The 25,955-nt window shown below is 46.2% G+C and overlaps 1 protein-coding gene across 8 annotated transcripts in view; it reads left to right on the top strand.

Annotated features, from left to right (window-relative positions):
• LOC106027319 (tumor necrosis factor receptor superfamily member 14-like) overlaps positions 1-25,064 on the top strand; it is a 70,187-nt gene extending 45,123 nt beyond the window's left edge. For 4 of the 8 annotated variants that reach the window (XR_010040177.1, XR_010040178.1, XR_010040173.1 and 1 more), the window contains 9 exons: positions 6,070-6,137; positions 8,139-8,334; positions 8,474-8,623; positions 8,766-8,856; positions 9,131-15,032; positions 17,312-17,426; positions 17,934-18,062; positions 22,706-22,731; positions 24,064-25,064. Coding sequence is in view for 1 of the 8 variants with exons in the window: in XM_013150871.2 (XP_013006325.1) it covers positions 17,333-17,426; positions 17,934-18,062; positions 22,706-22,731; positions 24,064-24,336 (522 nt within the window). In the remaining 7 variants the exon portion in view is untranslated. Of the gene's footprint in view, positions 1-6,069; positions 6,138-8,138; positions 8,335-8,473; positions 8,624-8,765; positions 8,857-8,954; positions 15,033-15,558; positions 17,427-17,933; positions 18,063-22,705; positions 22,732-24,063 lie in introns of those variants that run through there. The other 4 variants (XR_010040174.1, XR_010040175.1, XR_010040176.1 and 1 more) reach the window with 4 other exon arrangements.
• Positions 25,065-25,955: the final 891 nt, after the last annotated feature.

Here is a 25,955-nt window from a genome sequence, read left to right as displayed (position 1 = left end):
TGGCCCATGTGGCTCTTGAGGTTCTTGAGGTGAAGGACTGTAAGAAAATGAGAAAATAAAGAAGAGAGAAAGCTGGGGTCAGGTGGCAGGCACCCTTAGCCTCCTGATGGGAGAGCAGGAACTGCTCAACCATTGTAGCATGTTTATTTATACGTTCCAAAGAAGAATGTTGGTTTCAACCCTGCAGCCTAGCAACTTGTTTGCCTGGCTTGCCTTGTCCTCTTGCCTTCTTGGTGCTGGAACAGCTTGTTTAATTGGCTTGTTTTAGGCTCTTTGAGTTTTCAGGGTTGGTCTTGCTTTAGCCCCCACATATGCGATCAATCTCCAGTTGCAACCACTCCCTACAAGCATAGAGCTTTTTTCTCTGTCTCCCTTTCAATTGGTTTTAAAAGAATCCAGGTGGATGGGGAGTACATGAAGAATTTTCAACACATCTATTCTATTACTAAACTTGAATTCTCAGTAAAGAGGACAAATTATAGTCACTCAGGTCATCAATCCACAGCCTAAGAAAGGGAAACAACAAACTTATTTGTTTTCATTGGGAGGGTGAGGGACACTTTGCTCAAAGTCGCCTTGCTGCTGCACCTATGGGGGCAGCACAGCCATCATCTGTCCCTTCAGCAAAGCTTTCAAAACTCTCTGTCCAAAGTGTAGACAACAATGTCATTGGGCCACTCGATGTGGGTTCAAAACTGATATGGGTGTGGAAAGCCTACCTGTTCCACAAAAACTTCCAGCAGGACCTGTAACAGCCCTGGCATAGGGGAGATATTGCTTGGCACAGTGCTGCTTCGCATGGCCAACTCCCAGTGGTTGGAGGCAATGTGGCTCTGATTGGTGGTTTGCTGATTTTTGTTTACAGAATACTGTCACAGAATACACTTTGAAATAATCAATATGTCAATAATTAAGCTGTAAAGCTTCTGAAAATTCAGTATTTGGCATTCATAAGCTGGATCCAACATATTACTATCTCACTATGGCTTTGTAATAATTCTTGATATCTGGTAGTATAAATTTTGAAACTTCATTGTTTTTTCAAAATTATTTATGTCAAGAGTACTTGTTTCAAATTTATGGTCAGTATAACTTGACATTTATTTATTTTGCTTTCTTTTTTTGATATGTAAATTTTTTATTTGAAGAAAAAAAACAGATAAAAAGATAACAATACAGAATTTCAGAAAAATAAACAGTAAGAAATCACCAGTTGATAAGTTACATACCATCATCTTAGAAATAGTTGCTCCAGTTACAAATTTAAAGCATACAAAGTGATAGTCAAACAATGACACTGCAAACATTTCTGCTCAACAATCCAACAAAAATTTAATAATATGTTTATCAGTCCTACACACTTGTTTTTTTATCTTAAAGAAGGTAAGATTAAACATAGCAAAACAGTTTAGAAGGAAACAATTTAAAGAAACATAGATTTCAAAGCAAATCCACTGGAGATCTTCACTCTCTTATTGTCTTATTGTCTCTAGTTTTCCTCCAAATAGTTGTCCCCATCTTCACACACATTGAATATATACTGGACATTATAGAACTAATCAGATCATTATAGGATGATTAAGGCTTTTTAAGTCTTCAAGACCTGATTTGGGGGAAATCAATAATGTCTAACATAATGTTTCTCAGTCTCTTCCTAGTAGCTGTCTTTATCTTTACGTAGGCTGAAATTGAACATAAGAGACTAGACTAATAACACTCTGAACAGTGAATGATAGTATTGCTAGATTTCATATCATAATGCTACAGAATTAGCACTGGGTTCTTAGTGTCTCTTCTTCTTCAGAGCATCCATTCATTACATCGTGTATTATATAATCTGATCCCGTAAATAGTTTAGAAATTCTTCCCATGTGTGACTCTCTACACGTATCTCTATCCTTTCTGTATTATAGGGAAAAACAGATCAAAACAGGACAACAAAATAAATTCCTAGAAAAACATGAAATGAAAAAGGCATATAGGACCACAATATTAGGTGATCTACAGTGGTTACTATGCTTTCTTTTGTTATTTTCAATAGAATTGTCCACATCATCAGGCATAATATAATTGAACATAACATTACATAGCTATTTTATTAAAAACACAACTTTGAAGATATTGTAGGACTTGAAAGCAGTTAATAATCAAAACCAGAATGGTTATCTTTTACATCTTGTCATCTTCAGAGTAGTTGTCTGGGAGTTGTCTACTCCCAGACTTAACACTATCAAGGATACCATATTCAAATGAAACCAGTCAAGGCTAAACAGCAGTCTAATAAACCAGCTTCAAATAAGATAAGTCATAATAAGACAATGTAAGTAACACAGGGTTTCATTTTAAGTTAATAGGAAATTAAGAAGTTACCATTGTATAACCTCTTATTTTTGGGTTAGCTGTCTGTGTCCTCAAATCTAATATGGGTAGACAGACCAGAACAAAATATAATCTAACTAAACAGAGCGATAAGTCTACTATGACTTTTAAATCCTGATACACTATTAGCAATGTCCTCTGCCTTCATTTTTTAGGCAATTCCTCCCTTTTCCCTTTCTCAGGGTGCTTTATATGTTTTGTGTCCCACTAGCTCTTTTAGTTTTTGGATTAGGGGGCCAACCTGTTATCTATCTGAGTGTTGCTAAACCTTTTTATCCCTGAACTTGATCTTGAGCTGTACTCCTTTACTTACTAAAGTCACAAGGTTGTCCTTTCTTCTAGCTGTGTAGTTCTACACTGCCCAAAAGCATTATAGCTTTCCAGTCTATCTGGAACTGGTAGATGAGTTGTCCCTATTTCTCTGTGGTTTCCTATCACACATAGCATTGTTTTCTCATCTTTGACTCTCAGTTTATTAATCCTCTTTCAGGTTGAATGCATCTCCTATTCAGAGCATCTCGATGGATCCTGCCTCCTAGTCTACTCTGCCTGTGTTTCTTTTTTTTTTTTTTTTGTTAGTGTATCAGAGCTATCTATATTAAAGATTATAGCTTACTGTTTCTGCCTCATTTCTGCTATTTTATTCTTCTATCATTATTTGTCCATTTTAGTCCTTCATTCCACAGTCTGACCCATTCACTGAGGCCTCTTTGTCACTGTTGCTGGAATCCTGGTATTTTTCCTCTCCCTCTCTGGAATGTCCTTCAGTATTTTTTGTAGGGTTGGGTTGGTGGCCATGAACTCCCACAATTCCTCCTTGTCTTGGAAATATTTCTCCATTGATTTTGAGAGGGAGTTTTTCTGGGTACCTCAGTCTTGGTTGGAGGTTATTTTCTTTCAGGGCTTGGACTATTTCCCCCCAGGCTGTTCTCGATTTGAGAGTTTGTCTTGGTAAATCTGTTGTTATTTTGATAATTTTTCCATTGTAGGTAATCTGCTTCTTTTCTCTGGCTGCTTTTAATATTCTGTTCTTGTGCTGGATTTCTGGAATCTTGATTATTATATGTCTGGGTGTAGATCTGTTTTGGTTGTAGGTGGCTGGAGTTCTGTATGCCTCTTTTATCTGAATATCATTTCTTTTTCCTATGCTTGGCAAGTTTTCCTTAATTATATCTGTGAATATTCTTTGTAGTTCATTTGTTACTCCTGCTTCTTTGCCCACATTTTTTATTCTTCAGTTATAAATCCTCTTGTCATTTTCTAGCCTTTGTATTGTTTCTTCCTGGTTCCTTGTTATTTTTAAGAGAACATTTCTTTCACGATCACACACCTAAATCTCTCTTCAAGGTTAAAAGGCTAATTTTAGTTTCTGCCAAGGCATTTTGCCAGCTTTCAATGGAGTTTTTAGTTTCCTGGTAGTCTCTTTGGATCTGTTCAGTGTATTCTAGATTTTGTTTATATTCTTCATGAAAGATTTCTCTTCCTTTTCTGAGTTTCTCTGTTCTTCCACCTGTGTTCTCTTGGGAGGGGCTTATCATTTCTTTAATTACTCTTTTTATATCTTGCCTCAGTTGGATCAGAAGTACAGTTTTAAATTCGTCTATAAGGTCATGAAGGTATTTCTTTATGTCCGCTGAAGCTGTATCTAATATTGCATGATTACCGCAGTGTTTCTCTTGTGTATTTCCCTCTCGTGGGCTTATTTTTCCAGGGTCAGTGACCAGAGGTTTTTTTACATTTCTATCTCTTGTCATGTTTCTGGTTTTTTTCAGACAGGTGTGTCCAGGGGGTCTCTGGCCCTTGAGGTATTGCTTAGGGTCTTTCTGAAGTGTGCTGACTGGGGTTTTGCTGCCCTCCCTAAATTACTGCTACCTGAGATATCTTAAACTCCCTCTCAGGGGATTGGGATGGTGCAGGGACACTCACCCCAGGTCGCCCAGTCCAGAGTTCAGGACGCAGGCAAGCAGGCCCAATTCCCTGAAGCTGGTCAATCATGGCCGGAAACTGGAAATTCTGGTTCTGTATTTTTGATTATTGTCTAAAGAGATGTTGTCAGAAGCAGCTTTTCTGGGCTCCATTTGCCACGGCAGCTCTGTGGGGCTCTGGTCGCACTGGCCTGCAGGCGGCGAAGATATACTTGCCTGCCCGGGGACCTTGGGAGTGCTCAGGCAACAGGGGCCTGCTCAATGCCGAGGTCGTGGGCTCGGGTCCTTGCAAGAGCAGCAAGTGCAAAGATGGGAATGCATCCCAGCAGGTCCAGTTCGTGCCCATGATGCCACAACACACCCCTTCTCCTTGCACCCTCTGGGACAGGGCCCAGATCCAGGGAGTTGGCGGATGTAGCTGAGGCAGCAGTGGTGGCGATGGCGGCAGCCGCAGCTCCATGGGGCTCGGTTGTGCGGGCCTTGCAGCAGTGAAGACACACTTGCCTGCCTGGGGATCGCACTCCGGTGGTGGGGGCCTGCTCAGCACCAGTGCCGCAGGCTCGGATCCTCATGCAAGAGGCCAGTGCAAAGGTGGGGATGCATCCCAGCAATGGGGTCCCATGCCCACATGGCCGCAACCCGCCCTCTTCCTTATGACCTCCTGGACATGGCCAGGATCCAGCGAGGAAATGGTGGAGGCAGGGCGGGGGCAGCCGGTGGGCGCCTAGTCATTTCACTCCCCCAGCCTCTGTCGGGCTCCTGATGACAGAGTCAGAAGCGGTGGGTGGAGGCGGTGGCATGGGGATGGCCTGTCTCACCAGCCACCTGGAGGTGCTCAGGGCTGCACGGTGGTGCAGACAGCCAGGAGTGAATGTTTGATTTGTTTTTCTCACCTTAGTTTCTCTGTGAGACAAGAGAATTCCTCTCCCTCTGTTTGGGGCTCCCCATGTTGTATTATACTGAGTTCTAAATTGACCATCTCATGGAGCCACTGTACCCAGCTGTTATCTATCCTCTTTTATGCTTTCTTAAGTCAGTTTTGCTTTTTAATACACTGACATTACACATCTTCCTAAATTTGAGTGAGTTTGTTTCCACAAGAAAAAGCTAAATTTCCATATTTAAGAGGAAATTAAAAACAACTCAGAGCAAGGATAGGAAGAAAGCAAACCAACAAGTCTCTGGGCCTCCCGCATGCCAGCGCCATGCATGAGGCACTGTCTACTTGGGGAAAGCCAGCCCCAAGACTCCCTCTGTGAGTCAGCTCCCTTTGTGGACTGCAGAGGGAGAGAACCAGCCCCAGGGAAGGAGATCCCTGCCCAGAAACTGTACCATTTTCATTGGGGGGGGGGGGTCTTGTTTTCTTTTTTTTTTAAATGTTAACTCTGATGACATAGAAGATATTTGAAAGATAGCAAAGATATGAGAGCCATTATGTATTTCCTACTACTGCCTTGTTTTGATGCCCTTTATTGCATTCATTGTTTTGTTTTTTCTGTTTCTATTCTATTGTGTTCTGTTTGATTTTTAATATGTCCAAAGATGGTTTCAAAGACAATAAAGGCACTGTGGTAGACATTGTTGATTTCATAAGACTTGGAAGTCCTGTATCACTTATTCTGGTTTATTTCAATTGATTTTATTGTTTTATTTACCTTGATTTTTTTCCTCTTTAAAAAAGGCTACCAGGACATTGGCAGTCTTTTGAAGCATTATTTAACTAGAAGAAACTGATGCTTTCTGTTCCTCTCACTACTTCTCACAGACCCCCAAGCAGGGGAGGAAACCAGAGACCTCCATGGAACCTGGACCTTGGCCCAGACAAGGGAGCTGGTAAAACAATGTTTCTTCTTTCAGCTACAAGGGACAAATGTTATGCTGCTAATGTAATATAATGTTATTAGTAGACACACTCCTGGTTCTTAAGGTTAGAGCTGTGTTACAATGTCCAAGTTGTAAAATGTTAAGAACAGGCATGTTATAATAGCTGGAAATAAGTTTAAAGCAATGTGGCTGGTTACCAAGTTGCCAAGGGGGTGGATGGGAATGGTGGAAACACTGTGTCTACTTAAAGGTTAGGAGCTTGGCTGAGTGAGTCTGTGGAGACCCTGAGGTCCTTCCTTTGTAAACATCCTCATCCTGTGCAGCAGGAGGGCACAGAGATGGTGGGCACGCTGCACCCATCTGAGGGGGCAGCCTGCTTACAATGTAGGACCAAAAAGTAGGCTTACACTTCTCCTTGGCTCTTGCTGATTTTCTTTCTTCCACTAGCATGAACTCTTATTCCTCAGATGCCATCCAACAGGCTTTTGTTTCCCTTCTCGACAAAAGACTTCCGCCTTCCATGGAAGCTGAGAACAGGTGTGACAAATTGGGAAACAAAGTTCCGCATGTATAACACAGGCTACATATTGTTAAACTTGCACAAAATTCAATTATCAATAAAGGGGGTATTGTACCTACAAAATTTATACCTCATGATGGTATATACAATTACAAAATTTTAATTTTTTTTTTTTTACAATTTTAAATTCTAACCCAGGCACTTCCCACGTTGGCTGCCCCTAGGCATTATAGGGGGATATGACAGGCATCTTGGTTCCTCTAATTCCAGATTTACAGGGAGGTACCAAGGTATGGAGTCAGCTTCTCCAGAGCTGTGCAGCTACACTGGGGCTTCCCTCATCAACAGGGGTGCATGTGCTTCTCTCAGCCTGTGTGTTTACACTGGGACTCCCATGATGGTGGCAGACACACAGGGATGTGTTTGTCTGGTTTTGCTCGTGGATGATGTCTGTCTGAGGGAAACAAAGGCCTCAAATAGTGGCCTATGAATGCACAGAGCTTCCCTGGCTGTGTGTTCCTGCTTCTGCAGGAAGGAGCTTTCCAGTGCCAGCTCCCTGAAGGTGAAGGTAGATCTCCTGGTTTTCTCTTCCACATTAGTCATATGGAAGAAAGGGGCTTTCAGTGGCAGCGCCCAGCAGGCAGAGGCAGATCTCCTGATTCTCTCTGCCTAAACTGGGCGTATGGAGGAAACAGCCTTCCCATTAGGTATTCAAGGGTTAGAACATGCCTGGTTATTAAAAATAATGGCTCTATTTTATACTTTAAGGTCCATGATGTTTAATAAGACAGTAATATTATGCTTACTGCTGCTACTACACTGTACTGCTATCAATCTACTCTTTTGGATGCTCAAAAACTGAGGGTTGGGGACCAAAAACTAAACAGATAGGCAGGCTAAAGGGGATAACCTATGTTTTAGGCCAGATATTTGAGGTCCATGAGGATCCAGAATATAAGAGAAGCTCTGCTATAATATCCCATAACTCGGTGAGTCCCAGCCTTCTGATCAAGAAGATTATGAGACCACAGAGAAATGTGGTCAATCATGTGTGGTATGACTAAGGAGAGAAAATCTCTCAAGCTTTCATGGAAAACTAATTAGTCAAGCATTGGTAGTGAGTCTTTCAGTTGACTCACACTGACAGAAATAGTAAGAATGGCTAAGCAACATTTCAAGGCAATCGCTGAGGAGACTCAACTGTCCTTGAGAGATAACAAAAACCTGATTGTACTTAATCAGGTCTCCCTTGAATCTGCTCTTAGAAATCCTGCAGGTATAACCAGTGCTCTAGTTGTACCTATTAAAAACTCAAATCACTAACACTATCCGACAATAGCCAGCTACACTGAGAGCTGTCTACTCTGATGGATTATTGGTCTGTACGGGGTTTCAGTTGAAGAATGCAGGGATTTAAAATGCTTGAACTAAACTTAAAATGAAAAGGGTTCAAGAATGAAAAGGCCTACTAAAGAGTTCTCCAAATGCAGTTCCTCCAGCTTCAGCTGACCACACATCATGTGCTACAACAACAAAGAGGGGCATGTAGGGAGCCTCTGAAGATGGAAATTGATCTCATATGCAGGGACAATTGGGAAAAAAGACCATCTGGGTGAACCATGTGAAGAAGCTGCTTCAGTCTGGAAAACACCAAGCCCCTTAGCAATGCAAGCAATGGCTGGCTAGGTAAAGGGGTGCCACATAACCCTGTGTCACTGAATGTATAAATAAATGTCCCTAAAGTGAGGAGGCTGCTCCTTTCCTCCCATCCAGAGAGAAAGGGCTCCACCTGACCCCAGATTTTGTCTTTTCTTTATTTTCTCAGCCTCTCATGGTCCTTCACCCCTCAAAACTCAAGAGCTCACAGGTCATGGTACACATGTGCGTATCCACCATGCATATCTGCACATTGTACACACCATAGCTGAAGAACAGAGGAGACAGGACGGGCCTGACCTAACATCTGCTGAACTTGGTACATGTGTGGGGTGCATGAGGTGCAAGTGGCCATAGCCAGGATGCGGGCACATCCCTGCTATGCTGCTGTTAAAGCCCTTACAGGAGAGCACTGGAGGAGGAGCAATGCTGGGGCCATAGCCAGATGCTTATCCTTTTAGAGCTTCAATGTTCCTCAGTGAAACTGGACCTGGCAGTTAAGACCCTGGGACAGGAGGTGGAGATGGATAAAGAGGCACCCACAAGGACTTGGTGAGCTCAGTCTACAGACCCAAAACCTTCTGCCAGTGCATTCTGAGGAGGGTGGTACAGTGTCTCAGTTCTTGATGACATATTTGTGTAAAATTTAGCTGAAGACTCTGGCGGGTGTCACTCTTGAAGACTCCCAGAATATTGGAGACTTCAGTAAAGGAAAGTATATGCGACCTCTCAGGAATGAGGCATCCTGTCACACAGCCTGCAGATTGGGGCTCTACTAGAGGAGGCAGCCCTAGGCCTAGGTCACCCGTCTCACTTTCTCATACAGGCCAACATGTCACCAAACCCTTCCAAGAAAACCATGGCATTGCAGAGTATGCATTTTTGAGTCTGGAAGCCTCACAGCCAGTTCCTGCCTCCACCCATCTTGCTCTGTCTGTTCTTAGGGCAGAAAGGAGGGTAAGTGTGTAGCCAGGGGCAGGCAAGGGTGATGATGCCATTGTTCTGGTCTTCTTTTGTTTGGTTTTTTCTTTGTTTTTTTTTTTTCTTTCAGTTCTGGGAATTGAACACAGGATCCTAAAGTTGCAGAGCAAGCCCTCACCACTGAAATATATACCAGAGCTCTACTGGCTTTACAGCATGCCCTCTACTCTTGGCTCCCATGGATCTCACCCAAGAAAAGTGTTCTATCAGACATGCAGCTACAATGGTGCCCCTCACACAGGGTTTGGTTCTTGTAGTGGTTGTCAGGCTTCTCTTTACTATGATAACACACATAGATAGATAAACCATCGATCTACAAACTACTAGGATTTTTAAGACATTTAACAAAAGTGCAGTACACAAGATTCCTATGTAAAAATTCATCAAAGTTACTATATGTCAACAATGGATTTTTTTATAAAAACATAAATTTTTTAAAAGTCACACATTTTCAGTAGCCAAAAAGCCATGTGAGAGACTGGAATGAACCTAGCAGGAGATGTATAAAATGACCAAAGAGCATTCACATCAGTCTACAGGAATTGCACAGAAAATGGAAATAACATGGCAGGTAAAAAGACTCAGTCTTAAAAAAGATGTCACTTACCCTCTATGGAATGTTCCAGTGCATTCCTAGTGAGATTCCCAACAGGGATTTTCTTAAATGAGAAGCTAGCAGATGCTGCAAGACTCCTGAGGACCACAGCCCAGCCAGCACTAGGCCTACCCTGATGGCACAGCTCTGTGTGAGGGGACAATGAGGATGGCCTGAGTCCATGCAGGGCTGGAATGGGGACCTGTGGGCAAGCAGTGGGCCCAGAAACACGTGGCTCAGAGGTGAACCCATGGTTTGCAGCACATGGCTTCAAATAGAACCCTAAATATGGATAACTGATTATCCATATGGAAAACTGCCAGCTCAGGGTGGAACTCTAGCTGTCCCCAGACTCGAAAGGCAGTACACTAAGGTCCACACAGGAGAAACAAGATTCCAAGAAGAAAAGAGACTAGGGCTTTAAGGCATCAGACAATATTTATATAACTCATAAAAATCACAGTGCTGTGGATAAGGTTGATAAATACTACTTTAAAATGATGTATCCATCAATAGACATAAAAACTTGAAATCTTAAGCCATGAAATGGGAGAGTCTGTGTTACCTCTACACAAGGCCTGTGTCCAAAACATGCAGAAGCTGTCTGTACCTCAGTAAATGTTACAGGGCTTGGGAAGGGCATCAGAGGTAGAGTGCTTTTCCAGCATGGGTAGGGCCATATATTCCATCTCCAGAGCAGCTGCCCCACTAGAGGAGTTCTATTCTCTTAGGGGTAAGATCAAAACAATGCTTTGAGCATATTTTTAAGATTCATCCTGATTCTTCGTTTCTTTTTTGTTTTTGTTTTTGTTTTCTTAGACAGGATCTTCTGTGCAGTTCAGGCTGGTCCTGAAATCACTATATAGCTGAGGCTTCTTCAAATAGAACCCTAAATGTGGATAACTGATAATCCATAAGAAAAACGGCCAGCTCAGAGTGGAGCTCTATCTGTCCCCAAACATGAAATTCAGTACACTAATGCCCACACAGGAGAACTAAGAAGTAACTCTCAGTGATCTTTATGCCTTAGCCTCTCCAGTTCAGGAATAACAGATGTGTCTCAGCCCATCCAGTGGACTAGCAGGGATTCTTGCATTTGGGAATATTCTAGGATCCTCTTGTTATTACAGGGTACCTTGTCCTTCCACAGAGAGTAAGAAAACATAGGTTGTTGGCAAGCAAGAGTGGGGGAAACACACATCTTTTCTCTCAGTAGGGAAGCATCATGGATTAAGGCTGTAGACCATGTCTCTTATCTCCACAAGGGTCCCTGTCTACTTCATTAAGAGAACACATAGGCGGAAGAGTGGAATAAGTACACATTATACTTTTACAGAGTAACAGGTGCAGGACCTAGAGTTCCTCCCTGCTCTGTCTCTCGGTGGGACATTTTTAGTTGCTTATCTAGTTTATTTTGGGAGACACAGGTGTGATGGCGTCCTGGTTTTTTGCTGTTGTTTGTTTGGTACTAAGGATCAAACGTGCACAACCTCACCCTTACCAGGCAATCCCAGCCAGGAATCCTGGTTTAATAAGACTTCTGGGTTTTTAGGTGAATGAGATGAAATGGGAAAGTGAGGGGCAGGGAAGAACTCACACCACACTTCCGGTGGGTAACTGGCCCTGAGCTGAGGCCCCAGAGCAGGCACCTGCCCTGTGTTCCTTTGTCCCCAGGGGGGTCCCAGATTGCCTGAGCACCCCTGAGAGTGATGAAGGAAGACATACAGAAGGCACAGCCTGCTCTAGCTGCTCTGAGCCACAGGAAAGGACAGTGGTGCCATGGAGCCCTGGGTGATGGCATGTGGATAAGATGTGGGCAATGGGCACCCAGGGGAGAGCAAAAGATGTGTGTTACTTACAAAGATGAGTCCCCATGAACACCAAGGATGGGGAGTACTTTTTTTTTTTTTTTGACAGTTTCTGAAATGATTTCCTGGGAAATACAAGGGCCTGTAGTGCTGCTTTTATGTAAAGAGAAGAGCATCACTGCAGGTCTTAGAAAAATATTCGGTGCTGAGGACCAAACCCCTGCCAGGCAAGTGCTTGCTCTACCATTGGGGTAAATTCCCAACTCTCAAAGACTTTTGCTTCTTTGCTTGGGTTTTTCTTTTTTAGGACACTGCCTTTTTAAGGCAGTGTCTCTCTGTGTATTTTAGGCTGATCTGGAGCTCACTGTGTAGCCCAGGCTGGCGTGGAACTCTTAGCAAGCCCATTGCACTTCCTACCACAGACATGGCCTTGCCCCTGCCACAGGCTTCTGGGACAGGGTCTGGCACCCGGAACCCCACGACCTGGCCCCAATGCCCCCGACCCCGTGATCCCATCCCCATCCCCTGGATTCATGACCCCCAGGCACACTGTCCCCCAAGCCAGGATGTCCCCGTCACAGGACGCTGGACCCCTGAACACAGCTCTCTGGATCACAGTACCCCAGGCGCAAACTTGCCTCCCCTAGCCTGGCCCTCTGGACTCTGGCAACGGGGCTCTGGCCCCTAACCACCCCCCAACCCTGGCCAGGAACTGGGCCAAGGCCTCCAGAACCACAGTCCCCTGAGCCTAGCACTGCTGCACTGTCTTCCCACTCTGGGCCCAAGGAAACCAGCTCTGAACTTTGAACTTTGGTACCCAGGCCCAGACACCATTCTCCCCATCCCCCCTGGGTCCCTGGCCCCAAACCTTGAATTCCGAGTCCCCCAGTCTCAGGGACCCTGGTCCCTGGAACCTAGCCCTCGCCCCAGACCCCTAGACCTCTGGCCCATAGTCCCAGGGCCCCAGCACCCCAGACCCAGTATCCTGGAGTCTTAGTCCTGGCCTCACCACACCACTTCCAGCCCAGCTACAGGACGCACCCTGGTGCCTCAGCGTACCAGCACGCCCTGGTTTAGCCTGCCTGTCCTGGTGCACATTGCACCCATGCCTCAGTGCGCAGGGGCATTGCCCATGTTCCCTGGCTCACAGGCACCAGGCCCCTCCTACCATAGCTCTGCCTTAGGCCTCAAAACCCTCAGGCCCTGACAGGGGCCTCTGAACTCCAGCACTAACACAGGGTCCCCAGCTCCTGTCTTCCAGGCCCCCGCCTGCAAAGCAGGCCCCAATGCCTCAAGCCCAGTGTTGTACCCTAAAAAAATAGCTTTGTTATATGTGTATTATAGCAAACCTGTATAGGGGCTTACTAAATGTGTTTGTTTTATCCTTTTTCCCTAACTGATATGTTAAGGGACCTAATTGATCTGTTGAGCAACACTCTCCTCTGTAAAGAATTGCAAGAATCTCACCTAATTGATATGTTAACCATTGTTGCTCTCTACAAACTACAGAAGCTGTGCTAAAACAAGCTAACAAGGGTTGTTAATCACTGCTAGGAGCCTCTATTCTCCGCTAAAGAGCTAAGGAAAACTAAAATGGCAATTAATTTACATTTGTTTAAAGTAACCTGCTTGTGTGCAGAGAGATTTGCGTGTGAGTTTAACCCTTTATCCTGACCTTGACACATTACCGCCGTTTTCTGTTCTGTATGGCGCCTTATTGCCTCCCTCTCCCCTCACCTATCTATCTAGGCCATAAAGAATTTGGGTTTCTGGTGACCTCCCCCTGACCCGGTGATGATCTGTTGTAAAATGAGCCTGCCCCAATTTTAAGAACTGCTTAGCTTAAACAAATTACCGGGTAATACTATGGCCCAAACCCCAATCGGTGCTTTCCTTTTGTTCTGTATATATCAAATGAGTTAGATATCAGGTCTTCGTAAAACTTAAGTTCCAGCGTCTCATAACTTGTGACCCCTTCGCACTCACTAGCGAAGACAAGCTGTCCTGAGATAATTAACTGTCCACTTTCTTCTCCAAATATTGCTGCAGACGTGCCACTCTGAGATAATGTCAGTCTGCAGGATAGAAATAATTTTTAAAAAAAACACCAGAAACTCCCTAGATTGTCAGAGCTAAGTGGACAGCAATACAGTTTCCAGACTCGGGTCAACAAGTTTGATGGCTCTACAGGTTTCTTTGTTTCTCTCCCCCCACCCTTTCCTCCAGCCCCTTTTTAAAGTCCTCCCTTCAGCTTCTAGGGAACAGTCTCCAAATTGGCTCCCGGAGACTGGTCGCCAGGCCTGGAAATAAAGCCTTTGCCACTAAATTTTCGGTCTCTTGCCTCCTTGGATTTTATACCGGGGCTCAAGTTATAACACCCAGGGCCCCTTAGTTCCTGGCTTGCAGACCCACTGGACCCTGACCCTAGCCCCCAACCCTAGCCTCGGTTCCAGACGCGGCTCTCAGGCTTGGATTCCTGTCCCAGAGCCTTAGCACAGGGTCCTGGCTCCCAGGCCAGAGCCTCCACTCTCCCATCACCAGCCAGAGGCCCCACCACTGGTCCAACAGTCCCAAAGCCCAGCCTCCACTCCTGGTCTCCTCTGGCTACCAGGTCACCTAGTCAGGGCCCTGCTCCTGTCCCCAGCCCTAGCTTCCCAGTCCCCAGGCACCTGGCCACCTAACCCTAGCCCAGGTTCCCCAGAAGGCCCCAGTCCAGGCTCCATGCCCCAGTCCCCAGGGCACCTAGCCCAGGCCCCAGGGCCCAGGCTCCCAGGCCTCAGCACCTCAATGTAGGCACCCTGGAGTCTGACACACCCCCGACCCGCAGCACTAGCCTCGGGCCCCTGAATACAGTCCTGTACTCTAGAATGACTCCTGCAAATCTGGTCTTGGGTCCTGGCCTCCTAAACCCACCGAGGCCAGATCCCCTGGCAAGGTGCGCACTCTCCCTTCCTTTCCACCCCGTTTGCCCCTCCCTCCTTCTCCCCTTGGTCCCCTGAGGACCCCATCTCCCTCACCCTCCATCGCCCCCAGGAACTGCCCCTGAGACTGAGTCCAAGCTCCCTAGAGAGGCGCGCTTGGGGGCGGTAGCAGAGAAGTTTGTGGGGGCTCAAGATGGTTTAGGCGAGCCTAGGGGTGGAGCCAGAGTCCTTGAAAAGCCTGTTACACTTGTGCCAACTCCACACCTCTATGGCGAGCCCACGTGAACTCCGGAAGCTGAGGCAGCCTGAGCGGTGAGGACCTGCTTCTGCCGTCCATGAGCCGGACTGTCCGCTGAGCAGTGCCCGGTTCCGATGGTCAGGACCTGGCTCCCCGCCTAGTATCTGCTTCTCCAACTGGTGCAGGTGGGTGCGCACGTGGGGTTCGAGTGGGGAGCCCGGCAGGAGCCTCCTAGAACGAAGCCTCCGGAAAAGGCAGGGCCCTGGCCCAAGTGCTTGGCGCCTCCCAGACTGGGTTTCCCATCCTCGATCCCGGCCATAGCTGACCCCTGGGGCTCCCTCCCTGCAGGCGGCAGCCCCGCCCGCCACCCTGGGCGGAGCCCTGACCACGTGGCCTGGAGGACCTGTGGCTGGAGCCCCGTTAGGCAGTGGCGGGGTCCCTTGAACAATGCGTCAGCGCCCGGGACTTGGGGCCCTGGGAATGGCATGCACAGTGCGCCCGACTGTAAGCCTAAGTGGGAAGGAACCAGCTGACAGATCCAGGGGCAGGGTCCGGACCACATAGGAATTCCCCGGGGAACAAATGGGGAGCGGGGCGAGAGGCCTGTTTAGTTTCCAGGTCCTTCTTTTCATGAGCAAATGCTTGAACAGGACACCACCACCACCTCTAACAAAAAAGTGACAAAATGTATTTGAAAACCTGAATGTGGAAGGTAAGGGGGAATCTGTCTCTGCACAGGAAATGGACCAAACAAAGTGAATCACAGTTAACAGCATACATAACCCAAGGGAACACAGGGCGGTGTCCCGTCTCTGTATTTCTCCCAGGCCTGCCAGGAACCTGGAGAACTTTTATGTACGGAGTCCCGAGACTTATTTGGGGCGTGTCCTGATATCCTGGAATGAACAAGTCTGGCTTATTCCCTAGCCAGCTGTGCCAGCCCTACACCACCTTCCCCTAACAAGGGATGCCCTTAGTTAGCGGTACCCTGGTTTGGCGAGGGAACACAGAGCCTGGCCCAGGGGCTTGGAGGAATAGGAGGGCTGGGTGATATGACCAGCTAGCTGAGGCAGTGGAGTCTTTTGCAGGACAGGAGCTGACAGGGCAGGGACCAGCAGCTGATGAAGCCTGGCAGGAAGTGGGCAAGGAAGCTGCAGAGGGATAATTGACTAGATTTAGGCCATTGTATTCTTCTAGATGACTTACACCTTGTGCCCTCATTTTATGGGATAGTCTGATTTTTCAGATTTATTTTCTAAAGTGAAAATTTCTAACTGACTTCATTTTGTGTATTCTGCAGCTATTTTCTCTGACATTTAACAGATTGCATTTAACATCCTAATATTATAATAGTTTCATTGTAATTTGTTTCCATGTCCTTCTTTTCATGAGCAAATGCTTGAACAGGACACCACCATCCCCCTAACAAAAAAGTGACAAAATGTATTTTGTCACGTCAACTTTACGTCAGTAGCATATGAAATTCTGCTCCAATATAGCTGCATCTCCACACTTTTTTTAATGATGTAAAAATTTTGTCCTTATGCAATGCATCCCTCTAATCTTGGCCCAATTATTATTGTCATGTATTTGCCTTTGAAATCACACAAAATAAAACTAAGACTATGACACCAAAGCAGGAGAGTACCAGCTCTTCTAATGGCCTTCATTCATTTCCCCAGACGCATTACTGTTCCCTGCAGAGTGCATGTCCTTTGAAGCTTCTTGCCAGTTTTGCCCTGAAAGGCTCAGTCTGGCGCATCTTACAGTCCAGTGGCCTTGGCTTCTGCATCCTGTCTTGCTCTGTGACGTCTCCCTTTCTTCCTCCTTTTGGTCAGACATGGAATTCTTGGTTGCCTTGTTTTCCTTTCAGCATCTTTAACACCCTGACCCATTGCCTTCTGGCCTCCAAGGCATCATAAGAGAAATCTGCAGAGATGTTACTGGGGAGCCCTGGGATGTGACAGGCACTCCTTTCTGGCTGATTGCAGTATTCCCTTCTTCTCTTCTCCTTTAAAGAGACTGATTACATGGAGCTAGCCTGTCAGATTCTGTGAGCTCAGTCTTCCGGTAGCCCCTTAAACTTCCTGGATATCTGTGTCACATCTTGCCTCAACTTCAGGATATTTTCTCCCATTACATCAGATGATCACTGTGCCTGTTTTTATGTTTGCTGTCCTTCTGACCGGAAACAACCTAGGCTGTTAAAGTGTAAAGAGCCAACCTTAACTGCAATTTACTGGGATTTATTAATCAGCCTTCTTGGGAAGCTACAAGCTGTAAAGCTTCTCACATGCTCAGCTGAGAGAGCTCGTGCTCCTAATGATTATTGTTAGGAGAGGAGCGGAAAGCACTGCCCGCTGCTTCCTTGTTCACCACTGCTTCATAACACTGCTTCTAGACAAATCATTACCAGTAAGGGTGGGCTGCTACTTAGACATTTCTTGTGCTTTTCAACTTGAAGGTAATCACCATAACTGACTGCATGTACAAACAGAGCCTACAGTACTCTGGCCCAGAGTCCTGTAATGCTGATGAATACATATATGCTCATCGTTGCTGCAAGATGTGCCCTACGGGTGAGTCCTGGGATGTGGGTTTAGGTGGCCAGAGTGGAGCAGAGTAGAGGCTGCACTAGATAGGGTGTGTGAGGAGCAGGGACTATGCTCACATGCTGCCTACTGTTTAGGACCCTAGACAGGTATCTTTTTTCCCATGTGAGGAGGATCTCTCCTGTGTACCTCAGACTGTGTATCTGTATATACTGAGAGGGCAGGGTGTGTCCAGCAATTCCAGCTGGGTTTGGGGCACCTCCATCAGTGAGCACTGAACCCTAAAAAAGAGATAGGAGAGGCTCACGGAGGAGAACTGGAGGCACAGTTTCACAGGGATGCCCTCAGTGGAGCTGGCCACTTAATCATGTCTGGGTGCCTGTTACTTCCAGATACCAGTTTGAACTTAAACTTCAAAGCATCAGCATTGCTGTTGACTCATTTGAGCCTCCAGGGATTGGGTAGAACACAGTACAGCCCAGGATCTGTAAGGGGCCCCTTTAAGGATTCACAGCTACCCAATTGCTTCCACAGGTCAGTATGTAGAGAAGCTCTGCATGAGACCCCACACCCAGGGAGTGTGTGTAAAGTGTGAGCTGGGGACATTCACAGCATATGCCAACGGCCTGGAGTCTTGCCTCGTCTGCTCCACCTGCCGGGCTGGTGAGTTCCAGGGATTTGGCCATGACATCTGCACCCCAGACCCAGCCAGTGCTCTTACTGACAATGGGCTCTAAAGAGGGACTTGAGGCTGAGCTTCCGATATTTAGGTGTTCCGCATTTACCTTTGAAAACATACAGAAAATAGAGAATACCCATTCATCCAGCATTCGAGGAAGCAGTTGCAAACTGATGTAGCAAAGCAAGCGCGCGACTTTTCTTTGGCATAAAAACTGTTCCTTATGTATTGTCAGAGGAGAGCAATGTGAATACAGCCTTAATCATGCTTCAGCCCAGAGGAAAGCATTTCCTTGAGATTTTTGTCATTTCTTCTCACTGCAAATAGCCAGTTCTATCTAGAATTTCAAAATACATGGTGAAACAACAACAAGCTCATATCCTAGAGAATGATAAATTCTGTATTATGAAAGTTGTCAAACATGTAGAAAAGCTGAAGGAATAGAAGCAGGTAGCTAACATAGAATTTATTTTTTTTAAACTAGGGGTTGACTGTGCAGTTGAGAATGGTTTTAAACTCACTTTTTAGCCTAACCTGGCCTTGAACTCCCTGCAGTCCTCCTGCCTCAGCCTCCCAAGTGCTGGGTTCCAGGTGAGCCCTACCATGCTTGGCTTTCCATAGATCTTCTACTTGAAATCTCAAGACCTCAGTGCACCTACTTTGGTGGATTAAGCTGTGTACAGGGGACACACTGTGTTCCCGTTTCTAGTAACTACACTGTCATGGGCCTGGGTGAGATGAGGGGCTCCACTTTGAGCTGACCCGTGTTCCTTGGACTGCAGACCAAGAAGTGGTGCGAGAGTGCTCTCCAACCACTGACCGGAAATGCAAGTGCAAACAGGGCTACTTCCCTGAGGACGCTGGATTTTCTGAATTCTGCACACCATGTGATAAGTATGTGGACATGGTTTGGAGGGGCATTACAGGGTGTTCTGCTTTACCAGCTGAGAATAGCAGGCTATTATATAGCTGGGGACCTCCAGCAGTCAGTTCAGCCTGCAGCAGCCCAGAGAGAATACTCCCACATGGTCCAAAATTTCTCTGATCTTTTCTCCCCAAAATGCTGCCAAACGCCATCACTGCCCAGGCAATTGCTATTTGCACACCTTCTTTTTACCTAGTTCTTTATGCTGTGATTTTCTGATTGGCCTTTGGCTCTCTGATGTGTTCCTTGGCCCTTTCATGCCTCACGTTCTCCACATCTCCATGACTCTCCTTCTCTCTGTCATGGCCACTCATTCCTCACAGTCCCTTTGGGTTTCCTATATACTGATGAACTTCCAGCTGTCAGGTGCAGACTTCCTGTCCTCTCTTGAGTCATTCTTTTCATGGTTTTCTTCCTCTTCTGCACATAACGCCCTGTGAAATGATGCCGGACTTGGTTTGCAGCACTGTCTATTGGAAGGCCTCATTCTCCACTCACCATTCTCTGATGGGCTGCAGTGTGGCCCCTGTAGCAGTGGCGTCTTCACATCAGGGTTCTCTTCCCACCAAGGTGCTAAGGAGCTGCCTGATGCCTCTCTCTGCCCCATATGTGCTGTTCTGTATGCCATGGAGTAGCACACAGGAACAGGAGTCACCTGGCAACATCCAAGGCTGGCTTCTGTCAAAAGGAAGCAAAGCAACAGCCTGAGCAAGGACTTAGGTTCCCTAAGGGGTGTTTGTCTTAGCGATTTCTCCAGTGTTTCCTACTGTGAGTCTGGAGTTCATGGTGTAAGAAGAAGCCTCATTCATTGCTGGGAGAGTTGTCATACCCAGAGGATGAGCAAGGCATAGCAAAGGAAGGAAGAAGAGCCAAGGAGGAAGGTCAGGCATGATTTGTAGATAAATGGATGACATTCAACACACTGTGAAATGCAGAGTTTAAAGCTATGAAAGAAGTCAGCAAGTAACAGATCCCCTTCGTCCAGGCCGAGCTAGTACTAATGTTTACCAGCATGAGCAACAGGTCTGCATGGTGCAGTGACTAGGAGGGAACCCTGAGACCCTGAGGCTCTGATAAAACAAAAGGACAAGTTCATTTTTGCTTCTATGTATGGGCCACCAGTAGGGAAGCCATATGCATAAAAGAGGAAAATCGGTCAGCTTAGGCCATTAGTGAGAATCACACCAATGTCTTCTGAGGATTGTGATCAGGCTGGGAACATCAGGGACGGGGTGTGGGGAGGGTTCCTTGTCTCTTACTAAGTGGGGTGGGCAGGCACCAAGAGAGGCAAAGCCTCCTTCTGCTGGTGATGACAGGGACAAGCTCCATGTTAAGGAAACTGAGTGAGGAAATCTGTCTCTACATGTCCTGATGGGACTGCAGTCCTGCAGGAATGCAATGCCGCATCAAATACAGTCTGCAGAGCGGCTCGTTCAGGTAAGAGGGTTTCTATATTATTTTTACCCTGTCTGTTTTGTACTGAAGTAAAGTTTACTGAGATGAAATTAACCATGTTATTTTTCTTCTCTTCCTGTTAGTTCACACTGATAACATGGATTATTAGGTTTATTTTTAATATTTATAGATTTCTATATATGGTTAACATGGTGTGATCATTTCCCCCCTTATTCACCCTCCTAAAGTCAATCCTTTAAAAGTTAATGTGTTAAGCTCACTTGACATCACTTTCCTCTTCTAATTCCAAAATATACCCATGTCCCCAAAATGGAGTCCCCACCCCTCTTCAGCTGTGATGCCACAGGCCCTGAGCCTCTGATAACTACTCCTCAGCTTCTATCTCAATGGCTGGGGCTGTTCCTCTTGTTGTGTGTCAGCAACTGTTGAAAAAACAAAATCATAAGTGTTAGAAGGACTTAGAGAGAGTGGAGGCACATGTATCCCTGGTGGAAATGCACAATAGTGCAGTTACTGTGGAAAGCAGTACGGGTGCTCCTTAGAACATTGAAGGTAGCATTGACGTGTGCCCCAGCATTGCATTCTGGGCGTGTCTCCCAGAAAGCTAAGTGGGGTCCGAGAGGTGTTTGCACACCGTGTCTGCAGCATTTATCACGGCCAAAACGTGAAAGATACTGAAGTGTCCTAGATGAAAGAATGGGAAAACTGAAGGTGGCACATCTATTCCATGCATATTACTCAGCATTAAAGAGGAAGAAACTCATGGCACATGGCAATATAAATAAACCTTGTGGACACTGTCCGGCAACGTAAGCCAGTCACCAAAGGGCAGTACTATGTTTCGCCTTTATAGGAGATCCATGGTCATTAGACCCATGGAGAAAGCAGGAATGGACAGGGGTGGGGAATGAGTGTTTACTAGGGCAGAGTTTCAGTTTGGAGGGTGGGAATGTTTTAGAGATTGTTGGTGCTGGTACATGCACAACCATACCTGAAATTAGTGATCCCCAGAAAATGGTTCAAATTGTGAATTTTATATTACATCTATTTTAGGACAGTTTACAAATGAGTAAACAAAAAAGAGACTTAAGGAAAGTTAGGGTTTTCCTTCCTTATTGGAAAATGGGCTTGCTGGGAGCCAGGGAGTCAGGTGGTCTTTTGGGCCCCTTTTATGCGTCTGTCTCACACCGACCCAGGCCCAGCTGTCCTACTGCAGTCACCATGACTTGTGCTTCAGTCCCAGGACAATGGGGATGTGTCCATCACCTGAGGCCTGGCCTGATTTTGCCCCTCCACCTTGCTGAGGTGCCACGTGATGCCTCCAAGACATCTGATGTCCCAGAGGCACTGGCCTGGCTTGGGGCTAGTGGCACACCATTCCCTCACACAGCCCTGAGGCTTTCCAGCCTGTGTGTGGCATCCCCCACCATGAGACCATTGGGGAGGGACATACTTACTTTATGCCCTGAGGGATGGGAGCTGGATATCCTCCCCTTCCTCCCAGGCTTGGCCTGTCCTCTCGGCCTCTTCCCTGAGGCCTACATGTCTAACATTTAAGGAGTGGCAAAGCTACTTTGTTTTTATCATAGGACTGCTGGGGGAAAATGCCAATTCCTGCCCTTAACAAGACGTTTTCTGTTTTTGCCACTTTTTAGAGATCTACCACTGGTCATGGCTATATACATCCCCCATACCCATTGCAAGAGTCCTCCAGGTAGTAGTATTCCTGGCATGTGCATTCCGGATATGTCGCATGTCTAACGTCATGGGAAGATGAGGTAGCATCCTAAGGTCAGGTAGGTCCAGTGTGGCCTGATTCTCACTGGGGCTGGCTCCTACCTCCCAGGCATATCTGTACATGTGCACTTAGGAAAAGGTCTTTCTCTGTTAGAACCAAGGGCACAAAGCTACAGGGACCACAGGGCTCAGCATCTGAAGCTGAGGTACAGCCCGCTGTTTCAGGTCTGCTAGAGTCAGTGTCAGAGGCAGACCTAGGTTGATGCAGGTCCCATTTGGACAGGTTTCAGGGGATAGCAAGTTGGCAGCAGGATCTGGATGACCTCTGGGTGCTGTGGGAACAAAGAGCCACAGGCCTCTTGGAAGCCTCCAGAAATCCTAAGATAATGGGACATAGAGAAGAGTGTTCAGGTTCATCTCAGTAAATTCTTTGTGGGTTCTCCTTACACTATTGCTGAGCATGAGCAGGATGCCATGGTCCCAAGCCAGGGGACCTCTGGATGGAAGGCGCAGCACGCACTAACCACGAGCTTCTCTCTGTCTTTGCAGGAAACGCTAATGGATGTGAGAAGATGGTGAGTGCAGGCCTGGAGCGTGGATGGGACTGTGAACCTGTGAGAGGACACAGGGCACAGGACAGGCCCAGGGGATTGTTCCCTCCAGGATCAGGCCTGCGTGTGGCCTGTGTGTGAGGTCAGGGGTGGCATATACCTTCCTGGGGAGGTAGGAAGCTACCTGACAGTTGCATGCCTGAGCTTTAGGCACTTAATTGTCCTCAGGGTCTGATGGCAGCCAAAGGTCCTGAGCTAGAAGGAGTCTTAGCTTTTCAAAGCATTGCTTGGGCAAACTGAGATGCCAGAAAGCTGACGATATGCACATGGTGAGCTGGGCTTTCATGCATATAGGAAGCTGGTTACAGGTTATTTCATTTCTACAAGAATATTCAACTGGTCTGTCTCACTGAAGGAATATTTTATACTTTCCCTTGTGCCTACACATACTGACTCCAGATAGTGCTTGGAGAGGGAGAGTTCACCAATCACAGGGTCAGGATCACAGCCACCTGGCATGGTAGAAATCCATCACGTTACATACAGAGTTCTACAGCCACACAAGATAATCTTGCATGGCATTGTTATGGTGTTTAAATTAATGATGGGACATTCAGGGTTTCATAATATCATATGTATCCCCATCAGGCGTCTCAGTGTCTCCATTGATGTCAGTATCTTCTGTGCCGTTTGTGGTGTCAGCTCAGTGCAGTTTTGCATGATTTTCTAGAAGTGCTGCCAGCAATCTTACTCTTCTTTGATGGTAAATTGCATGTTTTCCTCTGCTGCCACCTCAGAAAGGTAGCAGGTCCTCCAGGAGAAGTCAGACCAGACTTCTCTCTAGAACCTTTGTTTTTAATGTTGTGATTTATTGGTGCATATAAATGATTCAGAATGATGGTTGGCTTTGGTGTATTGGGGTGTGCATATACCTTACTTTGATCATTTTCTTCCCCTCAGCTCCCTCTCCTTTCCTTCGCCTGCTCCCTCTGCTGCTTTCCTTAACACTAATTGTGCACTTCTCATTTTCTGTCAAGACCTTTTGTAAATCCTCGTGTCTGTTCTAGCACTGGGTGCACACACTCCTGGTGGACAGTGTGTGTATGGGGTGTGCGCTGGTTTCTCTCTTTCAGTCTCTATGCTCTTTATTTCCCTTTCTGGTTTTGTTCTGGGTAACACTTGTAACAGTGCTTGGGGTTTTCCTGGTGTGTCTTACTCAAGAGTTCCCATCAGTCAGGATGAGGCTTCTTGGAGGGAGTTAAGGTCACAGGTAAAACCAGCTCAGGAGTATGTGACTGCTGTGGCCTGCGACCCCCGCTGTGGTGGCTGAAAGAACACAAATGTGTTCTTTTCCAGGTGAGGCAGTCAGTGGCAAAGAGTTCTGTCACTGAGGCAGGTGATGAGCTCAGCAGTGCCCCAGCAAGCACTTCTCACACATCACCTGGTAAAGAGGGAAGCGGTATGTTACCTCAGAGTTTTGAGGGTTCCAGCCCAGGTGATCCATCTCCATACGGGGTGACGCCGGACACAACACCAGGAGCATGTGGCCCAGCATGTCCAGGAAGAAGAAGAGAAGATGAGAGGACTGAGTCCCAGGATCACCTTCTAGAATGCACCCCTAGTGATTGAAGGCCTCTCAGCAGGCCCCACCTCTCAGAGCTTCCAGTATCTCCTGGAGTGCCAGGGAAAGCATCAAGAGTTTAACTCAAGCACCATGGATGCCAACCATAACATCTGCCCTCGTGGGTACCCTGGATAAGACATAAAGGACAACGTGGGGTGGGAGTCCTGGCTTATGACTGGTCCCCTCCTTGCTGTCTTAGCCTGCCCTGCTTTGTCACAGAGTTTAATGCCACCCCACTGTGACCCCCAGGCTCTGGACTAAGGTGGTAGGAAACAGACCAAACACAGGATGCAACAGCACCAAGGAGCTTAAGGAGTCAGTTTATTACTCAGGTGGGCTTCTGATCAGGGTCTGTCTTGAAGAACCAGAGCCCTGCCCAGCACGGCCTCAGGGCTTTTAAAGGGAAAATAATTGCGGGGGGAAGGTAGGGCCCAAAGAAAAATTCAGTGCATGCGGCTGAAGAATTGCGTAACAGAGGGAGAACTGTTCTTTTATGTTGTAAGTTATATCACATAGCTGTTAGCGCCAGTTATACAAAAGCAGTGAAGAGGGGTTTATCAAAGGACCATTTGAAGTTCCATTACAGTGAGACAGGGTAACACAGGAAGGGAATTTTGTATTTGCAGTTACCACTGGACACATCTTGCAGACTCAACTAAGCATTAATAAATTAGTGAGTTTTGTTGTATTTTGCAATAAGAATTTAAAAATAAAATTTTATAGTATTTGTCAATTTTTTCCATGTGTGCTCACATAGAGCCTAAGATTTTTTCCATGTGTGCCCCCATAGAGCCTAAGATTTGCAAGGCCCTTTGCTCTAGCCCCTGTACCCCATTTACCCCTTTGCTACCTTGTCAACAGGGAATTTAGCTGTCACATGGTGCCTGGACAAATTTTGGGACTTAAGAATTGGGAGGGTTTGGGCTTACTGTGATGTAACAACCCTTGTATAACACCTACCTGTGGTCCCACAAAAACCAACCACATCGGTTCCTTAGAAGAGCAGCCTCTCCATGAACTAATTACTGCACTCTAGGCTACACTTATTTTTCTGTTTACTTTGTTTTATTTTTTATTTTTACTGGAACATGGTTAAGGCACACAGTGATAACATTCCTTGTGAGCAGTCACTGCATGCACGTAACACATCTGGACTTTTATCGGCTTCTCTGTCCCCTCTCCCCAGCCCTTCTGCTTCTCTTTTGCCAAAGATCTCACACCTTCCTGTTTTCCATTATCTGATCTTTTTGGTTTTAATTATTTATGCTTTTACACAGTATTTAGTTTGAGTGTCTTTTTTATTTCCCCTAACATTTGTGTCATGGTGCATTCATTTTTCTCACAATGACTCACGTTAATACTCCTTGATGCCAGAGTGGTGCTCCATTGTGTACACATAGGGTCATTTTCAGCGGTATTTGCCTTATGTCTGTGATCAGCTTCTTCTCGAGCTGCTTGCCACAGCTGAGCTTGCTCTTGTGAACTGAGGGTAGAGTTCAGAATCACATGTCTTGAAAATGTAAATGATAAAAATTAGTTATAAGTTCAAATTCTCTGATATAATTCTGTGGGTCAACAGAGAAGCAACCTAATTTTTGGCTAATCTGAGATAAGTCAGAAAGAG

The sequence above is a fragment of the Cavia porcellus genome, unplaced genomic scaffold (assembly GCF_034190915.1).
Source record: "Cavia porcellus strain 051 isolate PalLab524CR breed Dunkin Hartley unplaced genomic scaffold, mCavPor4.1 scaffold_17, whole genome shotgun sequence".
In the NCBI taxonomy this organism is placed as follows: domain Eukaryota; kingdom Metazoa; phylum Chordata; class Mammalia; order Rodentia; family Caviidae; genus Cavia; species Cavia porcellus.
This window is presented reverse-complemented; position numbering and strand designations above follow the sequence as displayed.